Below are 22,987 nucleotides of genomic sequence, written 5' to 3'. Positions count from 1 at the left end.
AAAATTAATTGTATTAAAAACGAATATCACATTAATTATTAATTTATAATTCAAATATTATTAGATATTTTTAAAATTAAGATATTATATTAAATATTTTATTATTATTTAAGATCACGGCATTAATTATTTTATTTTATTTTATGATTATTTTATTTTTATTCCTAAACACAACAAAATAAAAATATTTTATAGTCATTTGGTTTTGATTTTTTTTTTTTGTTTTGATTAATATGTAGGATAGTCCTTGTAACCAAAGTATTTTTGGATTAATATATTTTTTATCACTTTGATACTTAAAAATATAAATTATTTATTTGATACTTCAATTTTTAATTCATCTTATGCTTTAATATTTTATTTTATTGTCATTAATTAAATAACTAATATAATATAAATATCTAATAAAATTATTTTATAAATATTTAATAATCGCCACATTAACTATTGATACGTTAGCAAAAACTTTAAAAAAATAAAAATAAAAAAAATTATTTTTTAAATTAAAATGTAAGAAAAAGATAAGAGAGAGAAGAAAGCAAACCAGATCAACGTCGATCCACCTAGAATTGAACAAATTGATCTCCACTTAACCTAAAATCGATCAACGGTATCGTCCTTGCCTTATCCTCCCTCCTCTCTCTCTCTCTCTCTCTCTCTCTCCCCCTTCTTCCTTTCCTTTTCCTATTTGATTTATTTCCTCTCTTTTTTTTTATTTTAAATTAAAATATATATATTTTTAAATTTAAATTTTTAATTAAATGTTAAAGTAAAAAATAAATTATATGATAATGATTGAATATTTATATTATATATCATAATTTTATTTGATATTAATGTCACGTAAATAATTTAATAATATTAATTAAAAACCATCAAAATATTTGATAGAATGAATATTTGAGTATTAAAATAATAATTTTATTTTTTAAAATGTTAAATTAATAAAAAAATATTTTTTAAGTATAAAATTAACAAAAAGTGTACAATATAAAGTGCATTTTTATATTAACCCTTTTTCTTTTTTTACATAAATTGATGAAATTCAATTTTTTTTATATTTTAAATTTAATAATAATGACATAAAAGCACACACATTAACAATAAATGAGACTTTTAGTGAAATTTATGTGAAGCACCCCTTTTTTCCGGGGGTAAAAACTTTATTGGCTCTTGGGAATTTTGAATGGACAAAGTTGGAGAAATTCGTGTTGGATTAATTTCACCGGCGGTATCCTTGTCTTTTGTACGTTGTCGGGTCCTAGAAAATATCTTTTTCCCCTCCATAATATCTTCACCTGTTGAGAACCAATCCGTTGCCTTCTCCCCTTAAAAATGGAAAAAAATTGTAAACTCGTTAATAAAAATTTCAGTTAAATACTTCATTTTGCAATTTTTTTAGCATTATGATTTATTTATATCATTAAAAGGTTAATAGAGAACAAATTAATTCTTATAAAAAATAATCCAATTGGTTAAAAGAGATTTTTTAAATTATTTTTTTATAATTGAAGTTGCGAATGAATGAAATGTGATTCTTGAAATTAATGTTTTGCTTGATGTAAAAAATTAAAAAAAAAGGGTAAAATTGAAATTTTATTAATCCAATAGATGTGTTTTGTAATCACTTTCTACTTAATAATTTAATAATGGAAATAATAAAATTTTCATTTTTTACTTTTTGTTTGTTATCTTTTATATCCACTAAAATTTAATAATATAATTATTTATTAATAGATCACTTTATTATTTTATGAAGAATATTTTAAAACTAAAATCTTGAAGAATTTGACCGATGTGAAGAAGTTAATTTTTACAATTATTAAAAAATAAAAAGATTAATCAAAGATTATTAAAAGTGATAATGATTTAAATCGGATCGAATTTAATTTTTTTCGATATTGTAATAATATTATGAAATTTTGAAATTAAATTTGAATTGAACCAAGATTTACAAGCTCAATTCAATTTAGCAATTTTAAAAATTAAATTTAAATTTTTTTTATTATATATATTATATTAATAAATTTTTTTAATATATTTAAGTACATTTTAATACAAAATTTTTATTTTTATTTTATAAAAATTAAAAAAATATATATAAATTAAAAAATATAACTATATTTGATTTGTTTTTTTTTATTTTTTACATTTTGATTTGAATTTCAATTTGAATTTAATATATATATTTAATATCTAAATTTTATTCCAATCAAACAATAAAATAATCAATTCGAAATGAACCTAATACTATAATTTTGAATTAATTTTTTATTTTTTTCACTTTTAAAGATTATGGACATAATTGATAATACTAAAAAATAATTACAAGTTTAATAATTAATGCTTAACTTTTCATAAAATAGAGTCTACTTGATTACTATATATTTGAAATGTATATTTTCTATTAAAGAAAAAAGAAAAATCCATTTAATATTTTTCTTTGTTTCCTCAAAAATAAAATAAAGGAAAAGAAAAAGGAGCCGCTGACCATGATTCAAGGTGCAGCGAGGCTCGCAAGGTTGAACGGAAAAGCAGTCAGACAATTGTGGCTGAGTCGGCTGGATGGAAAGTTGAGCCGAGGCTATGCTGAGCTGGAGAGCTTAAAAAAAACAAAAAAAGGGAAAACGGCTTTCATTTCAGATTTTGAGTACATCGTCGTTGTAGAGTTGAACTGCCACGCAACATATCCCAACACCATGCAAATAAAGATTTGGCTATCCCTTGTCCACGTCATCATTTGACAAATCCACTCATCCCAATATTAAACAATGCTAAGTGGATGACAGTTTAAATCTTAGATGAACCAGATTTATTTGTTTGTCGTTAGTTAGTTGGTATTGTCCGAATATTTATTTTTAAATTTTATTGTTATCAATAATTTTTTTAATGGATAATTTATAAATTTAATATAATTTTTTATTTTTTATTAAATTTTTTTTTTGAGTTTCAATTATATAAACAATAAAATATGTTATATAAGATAAGAAAAAAGGAAGGAAGCTTTCCCTTCAAATGGGTATTGTTGAGCTATTTTTTTTATAAATATAGGTATAAACTTTGGTCATTGTATTATATCCATGCGAGAATTATGATGCCTTTTAGATCATATCAAGAGAAAACATAATTTATGTTGAAAATTAATAACATATCGACTTAATTAAAAATATATATTTGTAATTAAGATAAGTTAAATTCAGATTTTCTATATGTAAAATAAAAAAAAAGGCAGTCCAAGTTATTGAACATTACAAATAATTAATTCCATATTTGACCAACTCGTTGTTATGTTGTAATTTTGGTGAAGGATAAAAATAGTTTTCAGTTTTTTTTTTAAAATTATAAAAAAATTAATTTATATTAAAATAAAATTGTAATATTCAATTAATAAATTGAATGCCGACAGCTTTCATTTCTAATATTGAAATGGTCAATTGGCCACTAATCTATTAATCGATTGGGTCAAGGGGGCCTTCCAGCCAACTGAACATGTTGGCAAGTCAAATTTGGATTTCTTTTGAAAAGCCAACTACGGGGCCGGGCAACTCCAACGACGTTACGTCATTTAGTAGCCGAGCCGAAGGCGGTGAACCAGCCCGCCCATCCGCAAATTTGTTGCCCTCGAGTCGGGATGATTAGTATGCCATTGAGAATATTCGATGGCTTTTGTCCCAAACGGCTTGAATCAAATTTTTAAATGTTGGGAATTCGAGAGGATTTAGATGTAATATTATTTTTGATTAAATTAAAATTTTTTGAAGTAACAAATCTTAACAAAATTACCAAAACAAAAACATTGGCAAAGACCGCGGCAAAAAAGAAAAGAATTACAGCTCCGTGTTTTCAACTATTGTACTGCTCAAGCCGATTCACTGTCGGTAAAACAGAAAGCCAACCTAATTTCTCAAAACGGTAAAAATGAAAAAAAAAAGTACAAAAGTGAAAATATCTATAAAAATATTAAAAAAAAAGAAAAACCAATGTCCAAATAGATCTGCGCGTCTCTCGCTTCCTCTTGTCAAAAATTTCTCGGGAGCCCATAGCTTAACAACGGAGACTCCTTTGAGGTCAGCCTTTTTCTACTTCAAAAGTTCCATCTTTAAAAGCATATATATATTTTTTAAGTTTTGTATTGGTTGTTATTTCTAAAGATCTCAACTTGTTTCTTAAGCATTCAGTCAATTTTTTTTATGTTAATTGCGGATTATTTTTTTCTTTCAACGATTTTATGCTATTTAAATCTAGGGTTTTGATTGTTTTGGATCTGGGTTTTCAAAGCTTACTTATTTTTATAAGCACTAGGTTCTTATTTGGTTATTGAGAAAGCTGAGGGGAAGTTTTGGGATCTCATGTTCTTTTGGTATCTTTGGGTTTTTTGTGGTGGTTGATTGATTAATTGTTGCGTTTAGTTGATAGGGTGTTTGGCTTTATCTCTGTTACCAGATTCTGGGCGTGAAGTTTTTATGCATTTTCTTGGTAAACGAACATAGCATTAGGGTTTTCTCTACATTGGATTCATTGATTGAAATGACTAGCTATTTTGCTTTAGCTTTTGTTGCACATGGTCAGACGTGGTGGTGTCTGATGATTTGCAGCTAGTAGTGTTTAAATTGATTGAGTGTTTAATAAGGTATTGAGTTAATGAGGGTTTACTTATAACTATGATGTTTTTGGGGAATTTAATGAACCTTTGTGCTTAATATTATTGGATTCTTCTCTTATGATGTAGGATTTGAATCTAATATTAAATGGAGGGAATTGGAGGCGACAGTGCATCAGTGGCATCACCTTTGCCTCAATGGGGGTATGACGCTTGGAGGATGTATCAGTATTATCTGGATAAGACTACACCTCATGCAACGTATAGGTGGATTGGAACCCTGGTTATAGCGGCTATCTACTGTTTGCGGGTCTATTATGTTCAAGGGTTTTACATTGTTTCATATGGCCTTGGGATCTACCTGCTGAATTTGCTAATAGGATTTTTGTCTCCTCTGGTTGATCCTGAACTTGAAGTTTCTGATGGGCCTTTACTGCCAACAAAAGGTTCAGATGAATTCAAGCCGTTTATTCGTAGGCTACCTGAGTTTAAGTTCTGGTAATTAAAAATTTATCTTTCCCTTCTGATCTGTAATGATTCTTTTTATGTTACAGAAACAATTTATTGTGGTGTTTGTTCCTTTTTGTGTTCTGTGCCAAAATCTTTGTGATATGGTTTGCTAAGGGAAACAATCTACTCAAGGTTTATAGACCTTTGTTAGGCCAAGTCAAAAACACAGTCTGATTTTGAGATGGATAGAAACGTGACCTTTCTTATTTAGCAAAAAAAGAAAAGATATGTGGAAACATGTGATGGCCGGTTACTGGTGTGATCTTTTATGCCTTTTCATCATTGATGAAACTTGGGGATTATTAGTGCATAATTTAAGATTTTAAGATGACTTACTTTATTGCGGGTATGATGATAGTAGCATTGTATTTAATTGAAATTAAGGTCTTAGTTATTGTTTTTTTCTGTTTGACTTTTAAATCTCTTGATGGAGTTAAAAAATATTATAAAGAAAGCTCTGGTATGTAACTTTCTTTCCTGTCTTAACCTATTGTAATGTCATAAAAATTTCTTGGACATAAACTTATCTCTAAGATTCAGACCTTTTTCATTTTACATGGTGTCTCTTTGGCATGCTTGCTGAATCAGGGCTCAACAATTCTAGCAATATTTTCTAACAATTTTGCATTACATGCACAAGTGACAATGAGCAGCAACTGTGTTCTGGTTCAAGTTTCTGATTCTGGAAATGTAGGAGAATATGCTTGAAAACATTTGCTATTATCTGTCAATTTCATTAGCCATTACCTTGCAATTGTCAATTACTCAAATCTCTTGCATTTCACTGTTTCTCTAGTTTATAGAATCTTTTTTCTAAACAATTACAGCTTAGAAAAGTATTTCTTTTCCTAGCATAGAAATGCGAAACTAGTTCTGAGTGGACCTATGTCATCATTTCCCATAGTCAGTCATATTTCTTCATCCATTTGGAAGTTTATTGTCTTGCTTGCGAGCCGTATGAATTTGTGCTTGATGAATGGGTATTTAAGTATGGATATAATGCTTCTGCTTAATGATTTTTGCAGGTACTCCATGACAAAGGCTTTCTGCATGGCATTTGTGATGACTTTCTTTTTCGTATTTGATGTTCCTGTCTTTTGGCCTATATTACTTTGTTATTGGATTGTTCTCTTTGTCCTTACAATGAGGCGTCAGATTGCACACATGATCAAATATAAGTATATCCCATTAAACATCGGAAAGCAGGTCAGCTTCAATGAAAAAAAAGATTTCTGCTTTTGTAACTGCAACTATATCGGTTGCTTGTATTTTTAATTACTAGTGGCAATGGGGAAGTCTCTTAACATTTGTCTGCTTCAAAGATAACAGTCTTCTTCTCTCTTTTACAGAAGTACACGGGTAAGAAACCTTCTGCAAATAGCAGTGGCTTTCGTGCGGATTGAACATTGAAGCTTGGCTGGTTCACAGGGGAAGTGGTAAAAGGATCTGGTGGGAAAAGGACAAGTAGAATTCCGATGATGATTCATGATAATTGATTTTCACCTTTGGACGAGATGCATTTCTGTTGTTGTGGATTTTTAATATGCAGTTACTACAAACATTAAGTTCAGTTGTCCCTGTAAAGAAGTGCTTACATCCCAGAATTGAAACTTTATTGTTTATACACATGGTGATGAAGATTTGATCAAAGATTTTTTTTTTTTTTTAGATTATTGGCAAGTTATTTGTACAACAAACTATTGTTTCACTCTTGTCCTCTTCTATATTAGTAGCTAATTGTTAGTGACAAGACCAAATTTCTTATCAGGAGCCATCAGTGGCAGATTGTAGGCGTTATTTTTTATAATTTTCTTTTTGTTCTCGATGGGTGCAAGGGCAAAACTGCTGTAGTTCCTTAAAAGCATTGCACGTTTATACAAAATTTGTAGCCTGTTTTTCTTCAAAACGAATTGAATAGAGATAAGTTTGTGACCGTCAGCCTAGTGTGAACCGTAAACTGCAGGTGCTTGGACGTGTGTTTCCAAGAGAATGATTCATGGAGTGGAAGAACCTGGGATGCTTATGCTTGTAATTTTTATTTTGAGTATTTGAGGACGCAGGGGTTGAATCCTTGTTTGATTATCTTTAATATTTTCCGTTCTAAAGGAGAACTAATCTAACGAATTTACAATGTTTTGTTTGTGTATTGTAATTCCGAAAGAAAAACATTTGAACAAAAACAGGTCTCGAATGTCCATGGACTACAGCCTAAAGGTAAAGATCCAAGAAGTGAACAGCAAAACCCTAAACCCAGAGAATTGGTTTATGTTTATTTATTAAGATATAAATAATCCCAAGACCCTCGACCCATTTTCCTTTCTTCTTGTCCCTGCAGCTCGACATTGGGTTCGATTGAAGGAAGGATATGGGCAAAGTGAAAGGAAAGCATAGGTTAAGACAAGTACTAGTACTACCAACTAGCCAAGGAACATGGTCTCCAGAGCATCATGGAAGCTAGTCCAACTCGATTCCGAATTCTCCTTCCTAAATTCAGCCCACGTCGTCCTCAATCTCTGCGCCGCCCCCGGCGGTTGGATGCAAGTCCAAGGTTAAACGGGTCATGGAAGAGCATGGGGCAAGGCCTTATGATGTGGTTTTGCATGATGGGTCCCCTAATGTTGGTGGAGCCTGGCTCAGGGGGCAATGAGCCGAAATGCTTTGGTTCTTGATTCTGGTAAGCTGGCTATCCAGTTCTTGGCTCCTAAAAGCACTTTTGTTACAAAGGTTTTCAGGTGCCAAGACTACAGTTCTGTTCTCTATTGTCCCAAGAAGGTGATTATTTTCTTCATCTAATTTAATCTAATATATATATATATATATACACAAACAAATTTATCACATGAACGTATGTGTTGATAACTCTCTTATATGATATATAAGATAATTTTTTTTTAAATAAAATAATTTGTTTTAATTATAAATTTGATAAATTTAAATTTATTCAAATATCAAAATTAAATTATAATTTAAAATCAAATCAATTTAGAGATATATTTTTTAAAATTAAAATATGAAATATATTTTTTTAATACATAATTTTAGTTATTTACCAAATAATCTTATTTAAAAAAATTATTTAACTATTAAAATATTTCAAACATATTTAAAAATTATGAAGACTAAGTTTATCCAAATCTTTTAACAATTTTTTTACCTTGATTTAAAAATTATTTTTTTAAAAAAATTAGATAAGATATTAAAAATTCAAATAATTTTATGTAAGATTTTGAAAATTCAAAAAATTTTCATCTTAAATTTTTAAATAATAAAATTATCAAAACGGTTATATTCATTTCAACTCTAATTATCAAATTTATATTTCAAATAAATGTAAAAAATTTAATATTATCTTTATCATTTATTATATCAATTTTAAATTTTAAAAAATTAATTTAAAAATTATCTATCTAATCCTAATTGTCCTAAAGAATTCTTTTATAAATGTAAGACTCCAAATGTAATGTGTAATATATCAATTTTTTTATTTTTTCAGTAACTTTTTACAAGGTATATTTTATTACTGTTATAATTTTTTTTATAACTTTTTTTCAAAACTATTTTATTGTTATTACAGTTTTATTCTTATGAAAAATAATTTTTTTAATTTATTTTTTTTCACATATTTTTTTAACGTTTTTCATATTTTGCATAATAATTTAGTGAAAATTACTAAAGTGAAAATGTGTTAATACTTCTTTTATTATTTATTTTATCATTCAATAATATACATTTTTATTTTTTAAAAAATGAATAATTTATTTTTATTTGATATAATTTTACATGTGTATAAATATTATTGTAAACAAAAATATCTAAAAGAAAGATATAATTTTTTTGTTATTTTTTGAAACTTTATTTTTTAATAATAGTCTATATATATAAATTTTATATATATTACGAGTTTTAAATATTTGAATATAATATGAAAAGAAACTAATATATATAAATTATTTCGTGTATAGTACGAGTTATAATCTATTTTTTTTTTAAGATATGTCAATATCTGTGTAAATTTTTATTCTTCCTTAGACTTGTGGATTTGGTTTGCAGTTATTTGAGTAGGCTGAAATTAATGTATTGGGCCTGAGGTGTAAAGCCCCTCCAAAGATTGATCCACGTCTTCTTGATGTCAAACATCTGTTTCAGGGTTCTATAGAATCACAGAAGAAAGTTTTTATTTTTATTTTAAGTTTCAAAGTCTCTTAAGGACTACTTTTTCCTTTGATTGTGTCTCTGCTAATCATGTTCTTTCCGACAAATACTTGATGTAGGTGATGGATGTACTTAGGGTAACAAAACAAAAGAGACACCGTGATGGGTAAGCTTTCCCCTTACCATACAGCTATGTGAACTAAATAAAATGAGTTTCCAATGCCAAGTCAGATAAAAAAGTTATGATTGAACATGTTAATAGTATGCACAAGAAAATTAGAACTGTTTCGATAAATATTTCGAGTGTGTCAGACAAGTTTCACATTGTTATTGGTGCCTGTGGATATTGTTTCAAGGGGGATCTACGTTGTGCTTTGTTGCTAACTATGTTCCAGTTACAGTTATGAAGATGGAGAGACAATCTCGAAGAAGGTGTCTACAGCTGCTGACTTCATTTGGTCTGATTCTTTTCTTGGATTCCTTTGTTCAGTTACGTCCATAACCTCTGAGGATCCAGCTTCATTGCCTATTAGGGATCACAGGTCTACCACAGAAAAGGTGATTTTATTATTGCTTTTGTTTGCCTTGCCTTCAATCCTTCTAAGTTTGATTACTTACTTTGCTGCTGTCTTGACAGGTCAAAGCCCTTTGTGATGATTTGTGTGTTTTGGGAAAGCAAGTTTTCAAGTACCTTTTGAAGTAAGAAACACATTTCCTTTCAGAAGCCCCCTTTTGAAATGTTCTAAACAAATTGTGATGGCATGAAAATTTGTTGCACTTGGAGCTTGATTTGAATTGCATTCATTCATCTGGTGAAAAGAAAAAGTTACATTTGTGTGAACAAATGTGACATGTATTACATGGTACCATCCTTTGATTTGATGTTTTCGTGTTTATTTGTCATGTAGGTGGCTGATGCAATTGAGAAAAGCTTTGTCACCTTCAGAAAAGGCTACTTCTTCTACGACTGCCAGAGAAGTTGATAAAGGGGATGGGGAGAACGAAGATCATAAATTACTCTATGAAATGGAGGAGCTCACATGTGCTATAGAACGTAAGAAGAAAAGAGCAAAGAAGCTTCTAGCAAAAAGACGAGCAAATATTTATTGCCTTGTTAAAAAATCTGTGGTTCCTAATTTGATGTCTTAGTGCACTTTGCTGCATAATAAAATCAGGAAATGGAACAATATGATTATACCAATGTTTTTGTATCTACATAATAGTAACTAAAAATTATGCCTGCTTATCTTTTTTTTTGGAAAACTTAAGCATTCATCTTATAGATTTGGTATTAATGTTTCAGATACCCACGTTGTTCTGCGTTAATCTTTCTGTTGGATAGGATGTTGCCATGCACACTTATTTAGTTGCTAATTTCTTGCCTCACTGTTTTGCACGATAAATCACGGAAGGCAACAGGAATACAAATAGATGCCCTGGAAGATGGTTTTACTTATCATGAGTTGTTTTATCTTTCTTCCATCAAGGTTTGCTTTTGATCACTAAGACTTCAAATTAGAAAACCCCAATGTTTAATCCATATCTAATAAAAATTCAATATATTAAACGCAAACCTAAAAATACAAATAAAAGAAAATTGGACTTAACACTGCAGTTATGTCATTTGAACCGAAGGCGTAGTTTGACATTTTAACTTTCCAAGACCCTTTATTATGGGCTAAACCATGGCATACTCTGATGTTTAACCTTATTGGCTATTAATATGCTGTTTCTGAACCATAGGCAGGCTTTCATCTTAAAATATTTTCCAGTTATGCATTGGCAACTCTCTGTTTGTTAACGGAAATGGTGCTTGTGCGGCTTTACTGTGCAAGACAATTTGTCATGATGAAATAAAACCTTCTTCTGTTGTCTGGAAAAATGGTAGATCTTTGAATGAAGCCACCGCTATCCTTCATATTGTCCTCTTAAACTGTTGCTTATGGCATTCATGCTCTGATATTGCCCGAAAAATTGACTAGGGTTTTCATTTAAACTTTTTACTTTGGCGAAAGTTTTGTTGATGATAGTCTGCTACTGCCTTTAGGGTAAGAAAGATCTTGTGGCAGTTAACTCCACTGAGTATGATGATGGGAATAGTGACTTAAGGGTTAGCGAAGATGAAGAAAACCAAGATAAAACTGAAGATGAGTCATGCAGTGATATTGATTCTGACGAAGACGCAGAAGGTTGTTTGCCTTGCTTCTGAGTTAGGACTTAGATTTATTTGAGCAATATATAATTTCCAAGATTCTCTGCATGTAAATTAATCTTGTAATTTTGATGCTAGCTATGATGAACAGATTGAAGAGATACTTGACCATGCTTATGAACAGTGCGTGTCCAAAAAGGATGGAGGCACGAAGCAGAGGAAGTGTGCAAAACAAGCCTATTCCGACCAATTGGAGGTATGAAAGTCTAATAGTGTGTATACTACTGTACAAATGAACACATCACCTTGATCTTTCTCACAATTTGAACTAACAAGAATAATGTGTAATCTTTTCTTTATTTGTCTGAAATTAAGTTGCCTCACATTTTAAAATAATTCCATATCCCCATGTTTGTTCAGTTTCTGATTTGCAAGACCTTGTTCTATGTTATTCACACCTTCCCTCCATCTACTCTTCTAATCTGCATGCCTAGGTTGCTCCATCTAGTACTATCATTTCTTCCACTATGCTGCCTTGCATCATTCTTTCTTATTTATGTTGTTAATACACAGAATGGTGAATGGTTGATTTTTAAAAGCTGGAAAAATTATTACTGATCAGATTGAATTTCTCTTCTGGGCTGTGCAGGGTGGTGATGGTGATGATATCATTCTTTCGGATCATGTTTCAGACAAGGACAAGGTTGATCCTAAAGCAAATCCTCTCATGGTACCACTGGATGATGGGGAAGGACCAACTCAGGAGGAGATTACAAACAGGTGGTTTGGTCAGGATATTTTTGCTGAAGCTGTAGAGCAGGAAGTATGACAGTGATGATGAAATGGAGGTTGATAACCAAAAGGAAAGGCCACCTATTCCTGAGAAGGCCAAAGTAAAGAAAAGGCAGGACGAAAGACCTTCTATCACTGACCAGGCCAAGTAAAAGAAAACAAACAATGCTGCAGGCCCCGATCGCAAGGTTTCTAAGGCAGCGGATGATTTTGAGATTGTCCCTACTACAGCTATAGATTCAAAGTGATGACTCCTCTTCAGATGACTCAGAGGATGAATATGTTGATACAAAAGATGAGATATTGGCTTATGGGAAGAAAATGCTCAGGAAAAAGCAAAGGGAGCAAATTCTTGATGATGCCTGTAACAAGTATATGTTCGATGAGGAAGGCTTACCCAAGTGGCTCTTGGAGGAGGAAAGGAAACACCGCCAAACAATTAAGCCTGTTACAAAATAAGAGATTGCTGCAATGCGAACACAATTCAAAGAGATCAATGTTCGTCCTCCTAAGAAAGTCGCAAAGGCAAAGGCTCGAAAGAAGTGGGTAGCAACTAGAAAGCTTGAGACAGAAAGGAAACAGTATATCATACCAAACCGACATCTCGGATCGGTCAAAGAGGAGAACAACTATACAAGAAGCCTACACCCAAAATTTACAAAAAAGAATATGCGGTTGCGAAGAAGGGTAGGCTGACAATGGGAAAGTCCTTTTCATTCATTGGTTTAAAGGACATAAATCAGCAAGAAGCAATAAAAAGGTTATCTGTATCCCTGGTAGACTTGCAGCTGCAGTTGCTTCCTCGATTTGTTGTTCGTTTTCTCTATATTCTTGGTCGTCCTAGTTGCAATCTGTATGTACAAGTAAATCTTGAATGCATAAAAACAATGATGAAAAATTATGAACATACTTCTGAGTTAATTACCAAAAGGAAAATAGAAATGACCCAAGTAGAATTTACAACCAATCCGCCACTACCATTGCCTGAAAAATTATTATTGTGCCAACTAAATTTTGAAAGTTTTGAGCCTCACTTGATTTTGCTGGTTGTGGGCGACAGTCTGATCTTAGTGGAGCCTGGCTTGGTGTTTAGCGCCCAGCTGAAACCCGAACCAAGTTTCATTGGCATTTTCATAATTAGGCTTAAGGTTCCATCTATAAAATAAAGCAAGGTCCAAAAATTGGGAATCTTGGTGGTTGGCTTCGAAGTCAGATCTCTTAGAATTTCCACTGCTTCAAATTAAAAACCCTAACTTTATCTTTTTTATTTTCTGAGTATGAATCTGGCAATTTTTTAGCAGGGTTACAATAAGGAAGAGACGATGATGGGTATAGAATATTAAATCTCGTTAATCTGGTTCCTAACATGAGGATGAACTCTTCCATCCATTTTAAACATCTTCTGAGCCTCTTCTCTTTTTTATTGTTTTCGTCAAAAAGAAATCATTTTTGTATATTGTTATCCTTCACAAATTCTGATTTTGGGCTTGAATGATGATTCGATTCAGTAATCAAGAGAATTTGAAGTTTTGGAATTGGTTGAAAGGTAAGTATTTGGATACAAGAAGATTTATCTAAAATGTTGATAAAGACTAACAAAATATGGATTATACGTATTTATCATTCGATTTTGAATTAATTAATTGGTTATCATGATTTTTAAAAATTTTAATTTTTGATTAATTCGATTCAATATCTAATTGATTAATTCTTTAATGAAAATATTATAAAATTATTTATTTTGTTTTAAATTATAAAATTTTTAATTTAATATTTTGATTTTTAAATATTTTTATTGAAAGATTTTATTTAATTTATTTCATATAAAAAATAAAAATTTTAAATATAGTTTAATTTAATTTTTTATTATTTGATTTATAAAAAAAATAAATTAAATCGATCTAATTGATTTTTGAAATTAAAAAATTTAATTTAATTAATAAAATTAAAACAATTTAATTTTAGTTAATTTGATTTAAAATTAATCGATCGAATGAACAGAACACTCTCATATGCACCATGTCACGACTCATAAGCAGCAGGTTCAACCTGATACACGGTTCAAAATTCAGACACTTCAACCTCGTTTTTGTCGGGGACACCGAAAGCCTATTAATCAAAAGTTTGGTCTCTATTTTTAGCCATGTTGCAACCACCAAAACCGAAACGAACTCCAAAACACGAGGCAAGATCAAATCCAAGAAAACTAGAATTCAGAAACGAAACCAACTATTTTTTTCCCTTTAAGGAATCATTTTGGGATCAATCAACTAAATGGAGCCGATTATGGAAGATAAAGAGTACAACTACAGAGACGTAACTTTGCCTACATTTGTCCCAATAGTTTCAGAGCCAGAGTTAGAGAGGGAAACAGGGGAGAGAAGGAGAGGCAGAGATATAGTAATAGCCGTTGATCATGGTCCCAACAGCAAACACGCCTTTGATTGGGCACTGATTCACCTCGCCAGGCTTGCCGATACCATCCATCTTGTCCATGTGGTTTCCAGTAAGCAAAATATCACATGCTTATATATTTTCTTGGAAAATAATCAATTCTTAGGTTATTTTGTTAGTTATTTCTCAAATTTGTTTCTGGGATTTTCTTTTTAATATAGGTGTTAGAAACGAGATTGTTTATGAAACCAGTCAAGGGCTCTTGGAGAAGTTAGCTGCGGAGGCTTTTGAGGTTGCCATGGTTAGTTTATTTATTTATTTATTTATTTTTAATGCTTAAAGGTGTGAAATCATATATCTCAAATATCACATTGGCTGATCCTTGATGCATTCATCTCTATGTATATTATTTCAATACATGAGTATATTGATTATGATCTGCAGATTAATTCCTTTATTTTATTAAGAAAGAAAATGGATAACAATTTTTATGAAGACAAATGTAATCTCTATGTATGTATAGGTTCATAATGCAAATTTAGTTTGGTTAGTTCCTTTTCTGAAACTTTTAATATGGCATTTATGGAGATGTTTCAAACTTTAAATATGTATCAATAACAATCACCAACTCAAATCTTGAAATATGAATTGATTTTCTATAATTTGCACCTTAAGCTTTTAAGTTGATCTATGACTCCATTAAAGTGGAGATAAAGTTTCTGTTCATTATGAATCCATGTTGAACCATTTTCATTTTGAAATTTTTCTCTCGAATATTCTGTCAACTATGAAGATAATTGATTGTTTTATAGTTATTTAAAAGAGTATATGTTGATCGAAATGAACAGAAATTTTGAATTTTTAGTGGAACATGCTAATTGAAGTGCAATCAACAATTAGTTTTAGCATTAATACGTTTCACTTCCAAGTTTAGGATGCAATCTGATGATTGACTCGAAACTCAGGGTGGTGTAACCCCTTCTTTCCTTTGCAAATCCCTTTTAACTCCAATGTAGCTTAGAGGGATAGCAAATATTCAATGTTTGGGTTTTTTAATGTTAATTGTTTTGGAATTAGGTGAGGACTACAGCTCGAATAGTCGAGGGGGATGCAGGTAAGATAATTTGTAAGGAAGCAGAAAGGTTGAAACCAGCAGCAGTGGTTTTAGGAACTCGCGGTAGAAGCTTAATACGAAGGTTTTTTCCTCCCCCTTTCCCACATGCTACATCTTTCTATGTGGATGCTTGTGCTTTTGTTACTATTCCATTCTGCAAAATGAGTAAAGGATCACCCTCTCGTTTCCTTGCTCTTCTCTCATCCCTTTTATACTCTTGCAGTGTACTTCAAGGAAGTGTGAGCGAGTATTGCTTCCACAACTGCAAATCTGCTCCTGTCATTATCGTACCTGCGAAAGGTATTCTTTCTCTAATTGATAGAATCCTTCTATTTCTTTTCTTTTGCTTTCTCTATTGGAAATTTGGAATGATTCACACGTTTTTATTTTAATTTGGCAGAAGCTGGAGATGAATCACTGATTTAGTGGCATGAACTAACATGAGAAACTAATATTCATGAGATTTGTTTCTTTGTATGAATTGGCAGTGTTGCTGAGGAACCTAGAAAATTGTCTAATCTGGTTTTACCATACAATTTTTTTGTGTGTAATTTATTATTTGGATGATCTGATTTGCTTGATTAGCTGAAATCCAAATTTTTGTGAATTGGTTGTCACCTTTTTTGAGGATATGTGAATGCCATGATTCCAAATGTTTTATGGCTTTTTTTTTTCTTTTCATGATTAATGGATTTCGGTCATGCAAAAAGAAAGCGGGGAAAGTGTTTGTCAGAACTGATAAATATACAAGCAAGTAGGCAGCTTATATCAGTAGATGTAATCATTTCATGATCCACAACCTGACCATGATTTTACCATCAAATTTCTGATGCATGTGAGTTGCATTCTTAACAAGTCAATGGCTGCAAGCAGTTGCTTCGCTGCAGTATATCCTATCCAAAATTAACCGTCAACAAGCCCTGTCTTAGAGTTGGAATGCAAGCCCTTCATGGAATGGCTTTCCTAGGCCTTTACCGAACCATTTGTTCCCAGCTGCAAACGGGCTTACTACCTGGCTAATTCAGGTAAACTATAACAATTCACCCCTGTTATCAGGATTAAGCAGCTTCAGTCTGATTACAGAAACATCACTTTCAAAAAAAAGCTTTCAATTATATATGAAACTTGTCTGGACTGAGGGCTGTGATTATTTTCTAGGTCCCAGACCTCGAGCAACTTGTTGTGAACACAATTTGTGGTTTGATGTGTCTTGGTCCTACCATTAAACTATCAGGATAAAAAATGAATATTTTCACATGAACTAGTCTGGTTCTTGTTTTAATACCAATTACTATATTATATGCAAATGCAAGTATATGGAAATCTGGAAATGGTGCTGGCTTTTTCTCAGAATTCTTGTTCAAGGTAAAGACACAAGCACTGGGCTTTTTACTTGATCCAAACAAATTTCTCGTATTTGTTGTACTGAAGTTCACACAAACACGAGAATCTTTATGGGATTTTTGCCTTTTTCTTCCTTGGAATTGCATAATGTGAAAGGTTAGAAGGGAGGAAAAGAAAAATTACACAAGAAATGGGCCCAAGAAAGGGTAAAGGCAATATCATCTTTCACCATCAACACAAAACAGAGAGAATCAAAGAGATCTTGGCTATGGATGAGGCCAGTTCCACCCCTTTCACTTTTACTTATGGCTTGAAAATGAAGGAAAGCTGTGGCTCTTATGACTCCAAGAACTAGTAAGTTGCAATGAAGGTGCGGGCAACCCTTCAGTGGTCCCTGCCAGAGCCGCAACCTACACCGAAAAGCTCCTTTCTTATTCATCAAAACACTACTCGTAGTAGTTTTTCCGTAGATAGAGACGTCTCCTAGACCTTCAGCTTTTGCTTGTAGGAATTCAGATCCATAATTTAGAATTATGATATTCAGGCTAAATGCAAATCCAATCAAGTTACATCCCAAGAGGAAAATTGACACTTTTTTTTTTGGGTTTTTGCTGAAAAAAGAAATGGATTGGAGGGTTACAACTAGATTTGCCAACCCAGCCCCTGGATTGATCATGAGAGTGTCCTTACTTGATCATGCAGAAACCCATTTGGAAGAAATATACATAAACAAATGCAAAGTTGCATGAATAATAACTAAGGGATGGTTGCCCTTTCTCTGACATCCCTTTGCCCTTATTCTGTCTCAAAAGGGAGCCAACATGGTCTACTAATAGGTTTCATGTCCTCTGTCCTTGCAGGTGACTGCTTCAAGTTGTCACTTAGGGTCATCCAACATGGCAACAACTTGTGCCACTGGATTAGTCTATGCATTTCCTCAACGGTACAAAAATTTGTGGTTATTGAACTAGTTTTGCCCTTCAATGGTAGAAATGGTGCAGTGAAAGTACAAATAACTGTGTGATTGTTAAGGAGGTTTATTGAACCAGACTGATCTTTCCTTGCATTCATCCATATATCAACCTCCTTTACCCCACCTGTTCTGGGCATGTTGAACCCCCAAATTTTTGGTCCCCTCCTCCATCCATCAGCCTTTCATTGTACCTTTGATCTAATTGGAATAAATATAAATTTTGTACAAGATAAAGTTCGAAGTTAATTAGTATTGATCTTATACAGACTATTTTCGCCTATACATACAAATATATATATATATATATACACACATTACATTTACTTAAAGAAGCAAAAAGAATATGGATCAAAGGCATCTGGAATTAGCTCAATTGTCAATAAATCGTTGACTGATATTCTGATTCACACCTCCATCTTTAGATCGCTAGCTTCAATTGAGCCTGAATAATCAAATTAAGCATGATCAGATTCAATATTTAGTATCAGCAAAAGTATTAAAATTCCAGTGATAGAAAAATATCAATAGATGCTTTGAAAATTTTTCATAAGAAGGGCACCTACTGCAACTTTTCAGGGTTGCTAGTTCAATCCTCTAAGAATTCAACAGCAAATGGAAATAAACAGTCTTATGGTTTCTCCTTCACTTGATAGTTGTAGGTTTAGATTAACTCAGGGCCCCAGTTTTGCTTTTCAAGTAGTGTTCCTGTAGATGCACATTAGTTGGTCAAAATGTTGGTTACTCTTGTGTAAATGAATAATCAAAGGGAATATAGTGTTCATTGAATAAAATCTACGGTTCTGATCATTGTTGAGTGAAAATGATAGAAAGCTTCCTTTAAAGTTTAAATTATATATGGGACAATGCTCTTCCTGCAAAGTCATTTAACAACTGTGGGGTTCTCTAATGTCTCCATCAGCAGTGGTTCCCCACTTTGCTTCATTTTCTGCCTTGAAAAATAATCAAAAACAAGAAAGCCAACATTAACAAAGGCGTTTTAGCTTTATGTACCTGTAAATGGTTGAGATGGAAAGGGCATTGATCCTCCCTGGTCAAATGCCACATTGAAAAGATTTTGCAATTCAACATCCCATGTTGCAGAGGGTTGAATTTGCTGCATTTCAAGTGTTACGGTGAGAAACACGGTGAATGCTGTAGAGGAGAGGGTAAAGCAGAGACAGCAGTAAAAAGTTAAGAGAAAATTACAGTGAAGCAGGATGAGTCAAGAAATGATGCATCAGGAATCGATACAGGGGCACTGATGGTTCTTCGAAGTGCCATATCAAGAGAGTTTATTCCCATTTCCAATCCACAAGAAGAAACCACTTGTTCAACTGGATTGAACTGAACATAAGGAGGGTTATTTGCCATTTCTGATGACATCCCAACAGCTGGAAAATTAGTCGCACAAGAAGGAAACACCTGTTGAGAACATACAATTCCAGCATTAGAAACAGAAAAGGGCCCTTATATACAATATATCTTATTTATAATCTAGATTTTGCCTTACATCTTTGGCAAAAAGATTGTCAATGTTGAAGTCAGGCCTTGGATTTACAGCAGCTAGTTTCATAGATAGGAACTGCAGATTATGAGCATGGAGGACACAATTAAGACAGTTGGTGGACATAATATATTAAGAAAATGATGATTTTATAGATTTTTTATACCTCTACTTGCCGTTGAAGGGATTGAACATAATTGATTATTTCATCAAGCATTCCTGCTTTTCCAGTGATTTTGTTACACCCCGGAACTAAATCTTGCAGATACTTCATTCTTTCACTGATTTTTTCCCTTCTAACCTACATAATGAAAACATAAATCAAACAAATTAAGCATTACTCTAATGAAAGAGACCTGGTGATAAATCATAGCACATTCTTTGATCACAACCTCAAAAATACCTAAAAAATGAAAAAACACACAAATTCCTACTCACTCTCTCAGCTAAGCTGTGGCTATCAGTGGCTTGGCCACGACGTGCCCGGACGTGAATATAATCAGGCTTTTGAACATCAGAAACCTTTGAATTTTCCTTGGAAGTACCAGTGGAAGTTTCCTTCTTGTTCTTGTTGTTGCTGCTGCTGCTTTTGTTGGTGTTTGGCCCTGTTATTTTTGACTCTCCCTCTTCTGCACAGGCTTTGATCCTCTTGGAGTCATCTTCCGCAACAACCTAAACATACCCAAAAGAGAAACTCCAATTCAATAATCTCGCCATAACCTACCCAACTCGCATATTTTGAACTCGTCCTCTTGTTTTTTTGCTAGAATTTGGACAAGAACTCAAAATTGAGAGCAACCAAAGACCGCAAATTACATTTTGTACATAAAACAGAACTCAAGAATTGAGGAAAGAAATCCACCCACAAAAATAAAGAACGTGTCTACCTGGGCTTAAGTTTCCAGGTAAACAAGGTAAAAATAGTGATAACAATACTATAATAAATAAAACAATACACAACACACACCTTTGAGTTTTGCAACGTATCAACTTTCCTTTTCTTGTAGCTTCCTCTTCCAACGGTTGAACCCATCTTCTCAGAGACAATTGACTCCTTACCCTTAACCTCTACCGCCTGGGCGGCTACGGCCGCTGCCACGAATGTCGGGCAGCTAGAAGTCCTAGAAATGGCGTAATTCATATCAAAATCCGGCCCATTACTGTACCCACATGGCCCAAACCCCATGGCAGCCATGTCAACCTTCTCCATCTCATGCCAGGCAGTCTCTAAACCAGGGTCAGGCTTCACTTGCCGAGTCATCACCATATCACCTAACACCGAGTCACCGCTCACTAAACCACCCTGAAAGCCTTGTACTTGGCTCGAAAACACCCCACTTAACTCACTGAAATAACTTTGCTGTTCTTCTTGTTGTTGTTGCTGAAGCTGTTCCTGTTGCCATTTCAAGCAAGCACTTTGTCTCTCGAGCACTGTCATGTCCGAACCTTGTAACATCTTTGGCAATGCAGTATTCATGTCAAACCCACAAAATTAAACTACAAAAAGACCCCAAAACAAACAACAAAGAAGAAAAGTGAAAGCAAAGAAAAAGAAAGTAAGAAAAAGCTGGTAGTGATAGGGAGGAGCACAATAAATTGAACAGGGAAACAAATAGTATCGAACATAAAGAAGATTAGACAGGTTTGCTAGATGAGTTCATGCCTAACACGAGTTCCTTGTGAGGGATAGTACCATATATCACTAGGTGATGTGCTAGCTTCTTTTTTTTTTTTTTTTTTTGGTTCTTTCTGGGGAAGAAAGAAAGAGAGAAAAGATGGTTTTCGAGGAGAAAGAGTAAGGTAGAGTGGGGTACATATAAAGGGGAATAAAGGTTACTGGAATATGAAAGTAATATGAACCAAAGAATTATTAAGAGAGAGTTTTTTTTTTTTCCTTATTTTCTTTTGCTGTAATGACACTAACCTTTTTGTTTGGTAATCCCCACACAAACCTCAAAATTTCTTGAAAAAAGAAAAAAGCGTAAGGGTCTAAAAAAAAAGCTTTAAAACAAAACTTTAATAATTATTTAATTTTTTTGATATTTTATTATAATAAATTAAGTGTTAAATCATCTATTTCAAATCAATTGAATAATTAAATATTAATTTTTATTTAATTAAATTTTTATATATTTATTTTCATCTAATTAAATTTTTGATTGAACAAAACAATTAATCATATTTTTTTATGACAAAAATTCAATTGATGAAAATAAATATTTAAAAGTTTAATTAATTGAAAACGAAATTAAAATTTTAGATGATTATTAAATTTTAATTCATAAGCTTTTTTTATTATTTTACAAAAAAAATGGGTCACATCAACTAGTAAAATTTTTTTCATAATGAATTGTAATACTAATTTTTACTAGTAAGTGAAATTTATGAGTAAAATTCTTGAAGATATTCGCACTCAATGATAAAATATATATAAATTTTAATTTTAATTTATTTTATTTATATAATTAAATAAATAAAATAATTAAATTATATATTTTGTCATATAATACAAAAAAATTTTAAATACCTTAATTAAAATATGTATGAAAATTTATAAATTTATATAGTATAAAATATTAAAATTTATAAATTTATATAATATTTTGTGTTAAATTATATATAAAAATTTATATTAAAAACATCAAATATATTTTTTAATTTCATTAAATTTACGTATAATTATTATTAAAATTTTAAATTATATTATTTTTATATTTTTTATTTTCCTATAAGTGGGAGTTAGGAAAAGAGAGCCATGGAATGTATCCATAACCAGAGTCCGTGGGCTGCGGGGCCCACTGACGTGACCTCCACGTGGGCTTGTCCGGTGCACGGAAAAACGGCTTCTTTTCTTTCATTTCATCTTAATTCATTCGCAAACATTGTGAAGCTTGTGCTAAATTATTCGAATTTGACTACTAAAATAATGATATTATGTATAAATAATTTATAAAATTTCAAAACAATACGTCAAAATTTCACCTTTGGACTATTTTAATTGATACATTTAAAGATTATTGCAAATTCTTTAAAATATACTTAATTAGTACAATAATACATGATAATATTTTAATAAGTGAAATTTAAAAAATTTATAATGCATAAAATAATAGTCATTTTTTAATTATATGTTAATTATCATTGTTGAAATTTTTTATTTTCTTAATCATTATCATTATCTATTATTCTTTTTAGTTTGTTTTAATTGAAATTTTTATAATTAATATGGATTACAAAATCTAATCAAAGTTTTGGGGGTTTAAATTGGTCAACTTTATAACCAAATGAAGATCACATGAGACATTGTTTGTGATAGACATGTTTCCAAAACCAAATTGGTTGTTAGTACTTTTAATGTTACAATTCCATCCTTGTAAGGAATGTGTTTTTGACTATGTATTTGACAAATGAAATGCTTTCATCATGAATTCATATTAAATATGAATTCATAA

General features: G+C 31.6%; 3 protein-coding genes and 1 pseudogene across 7 annotated transcripts; 3 read left to right on the top strand and 1 right to left on the bottom strand.

The window, feature by feature from the left end:
* The first annotated feature begins 3,982 nt into the window (after positions 1-3,982).
* On the top strand, positions 3,983-6,860 carry LOC111296891 (protein RER1A-like). Of its 2 annotated transcripts, none has more exons than XM_022891370.2 (4): positions 3,983-4,067; positions 4,730-5,098; positions 6,136-6,316; positions 6,460-6,860. In XM_022891370.2, the coding sequence occupies exons 2-4, from the start codon at positions 4,749-4,751 to the stop codon at positions 6,511-6,513; spliced, it is 585 nt and encodes a 194-aa protein (XP_022747105.2). In that variant the 5' UTR covers positions 3,983-4,067; positions 4,730-4,748; the 3' UTR covers positions 6,514-6,860. The 2 variants fall into 2 exon arrangements, with proteins under 2 accessions (XP_022747105.2, XP_089601658.1); XM_089745532.1 differs by having other exon boundaries at positions 3,983-4,630.
* Positions 6,861-7,009: 149 nt separating this feature from the next.
* LOC111298407 (adoMet-dependent rRNA methyltransferase spb1-like) lies at positions 7,010-13,496 on the top strand (annotated as a pseudogene). Its single transcript, XR_016328769.1, has 10 exons — positions 7,010-7,882; positions 9,161-9,280; positions 9,382-9,428; positions 9,664-9,820; positions 9,900-9,961; positions 10,171-10,363; positions 10,660-10,749; positions 11,310-11,458; positions 11,553-11,670; positions 12,064-13,496. The product of XR_016328769.1 is annotated as an adoMet-dependent rRNA methyltransferase spb1-like (transcript).
* A 776-nt stretch (positions 13,497-14,272) lies between these two features.
* Positions 14,273-16,331, top strand: LOC111296872 (uncharacterized). Its single transcript, XM_089745032.1, has 5 exons — positions 14,273-14,712; positions 14,822-14,901; positions 15,678-15,796; positions 15,938-16,014; positions 16,115-16,331. The coding sequence occupies exons 1-5, from the start codon at positions 14,481-14,483 to the stop codon at positions 16,138-16,140; spliced, it is 534 nt and encodes a 177-aa protein (XP_089601158.1). The 5' UTR covers positions 14,273-14,480; the 3' UTR covers positions 16,141-16,331.
* Positions 16,332-17,624: 1,293 nt separating this feature from the next.
* On the bottom strand, positions 17,625-21,324 carry LOC111296861 (transcription factor bHLH63-like). Of its 3 annotated transcripts, XR_016328767.1 has the most exons (9): positions 21,160-21,311; positions 20,503-21,032; positions 19,974-20,207; positions 19,702-19,836; positions 19,542-19,613; positions 19,238-19,453; positions 19,043-19,145; positions 18,595-18,736; positions 17,625-18,473 (listed from the first exon to the last, which is right to left on the bottom strand). XR_016328767.1 is itself a non-coding variant. In XM_089745530.1 (7 exons), exons 1-7 carry the CDS (start codon positions 21,010-21,012, stop codon positions 18,436-18,438), a joined length of 1,308 nt encoding a protein of 435 aa, XP_089601656.1. In that variant the 5' UTR covers positions 21,013-21,324; the 3' UTR covers positions 17,625-18,435. The 3 variants fall into 3 exon arrangements, 1 of the variants encoding a protein (XP_089601656.1); XR_016328768.1 differs by having other exon boundaries at positions 18,591-18,736; positions 20,503-21,323; XM_089745530.1 differs by lacking the exon at positions 18,595-18,736 and having other exon boundaries at positions 20,503-21,324.
* Positions 21,325-22,987: the final 1,663 nt, after the last annotated feature.

The sequence above is a fragment of the Durio zibethinus genome, chromosome 16 (assembly GCF_047325235.1).
Source record: "Durio zibethinus cultivar Kanyao isolate XHJ-2024 chromosome 16, ASM4732523v1, whole genome shotgun sequence".
NCBI classification, from domain to species: Eukaryota; Viridiplantae; Streptophyta; class Magnoliopsida; order Malvales; family Malvaceae; genus Durio; species Durio zibethinus.
The sequence above is the reverse complement of the archived record's forward strand: the minus strand, read 5'-3'. Positions and strand labels throughout refer to the sequence as shown.

Bases quoted from the DNA above. Each gene is read 5' to 3' on its own strand.
- LOC111296891 (XM_022891370.2), top strand. From the start codon at position 4,749: ATGGAGGGAATTGGAGGCGACAGTGCATCAGTGGCATCACCTTTGCCT. The intron at 5,099-6,135 runs GTAATTAAAAAT...TGATTTTTGCAG, and splicing joins CTACCTGAGTTTAAGTTCTG to GTACTCCATGACAAAGGCTT. The intron at 6,317-6,459 runs GTCAGCTTCAAT...TCTCTTTTACAG, and splicing joins CATTAAACATCGGAAAGCAG to AAGTACACGGGTAAGAAACC.
- LOC111296872 (XM_089745032.1), top strand. From the start codon at position 14,481: ATGGAGCCGATTATGGAAGATAAAGAGTACAACTACAGAGACGTAACT. The intron at 15,797-15,937 runs GTTTTTTCCTCC...ATACTCTTGCAG, and splicing joins GGTAGAAGCTTAATACGAAG to TGTACTTCAAGGAAGTGTGA. The intron at 16,015-16,114 runs GTATTCTTTCTC...TTAATTTGGCAG, and splicing joins CATTATCGTACCTGCGAAAG to AAGCTGGAGATGAATCACTG.
- LOC111296861 (XM_089745530.1), bottom strand. From the start codon at position 21,012: ATGAATACTGCATTGCCAAAGATGTTACAAGGTTCGGACATGACAGTG. The intron at 19,614-19,701 runs GTATAAAAAATC...CATAATCTGCAG, and splicing joins CCCTTCAACGGCAAGTAGAG to TTCCTATCTATGAAACTAGC. The intron at 19,146-19,237 runs GTAATTTTCTCT...CTTGAAATGCAG, and splicing joins TTGACTCATCCTGCTTCACT to CAAATTCAACCCTCTGCAAC.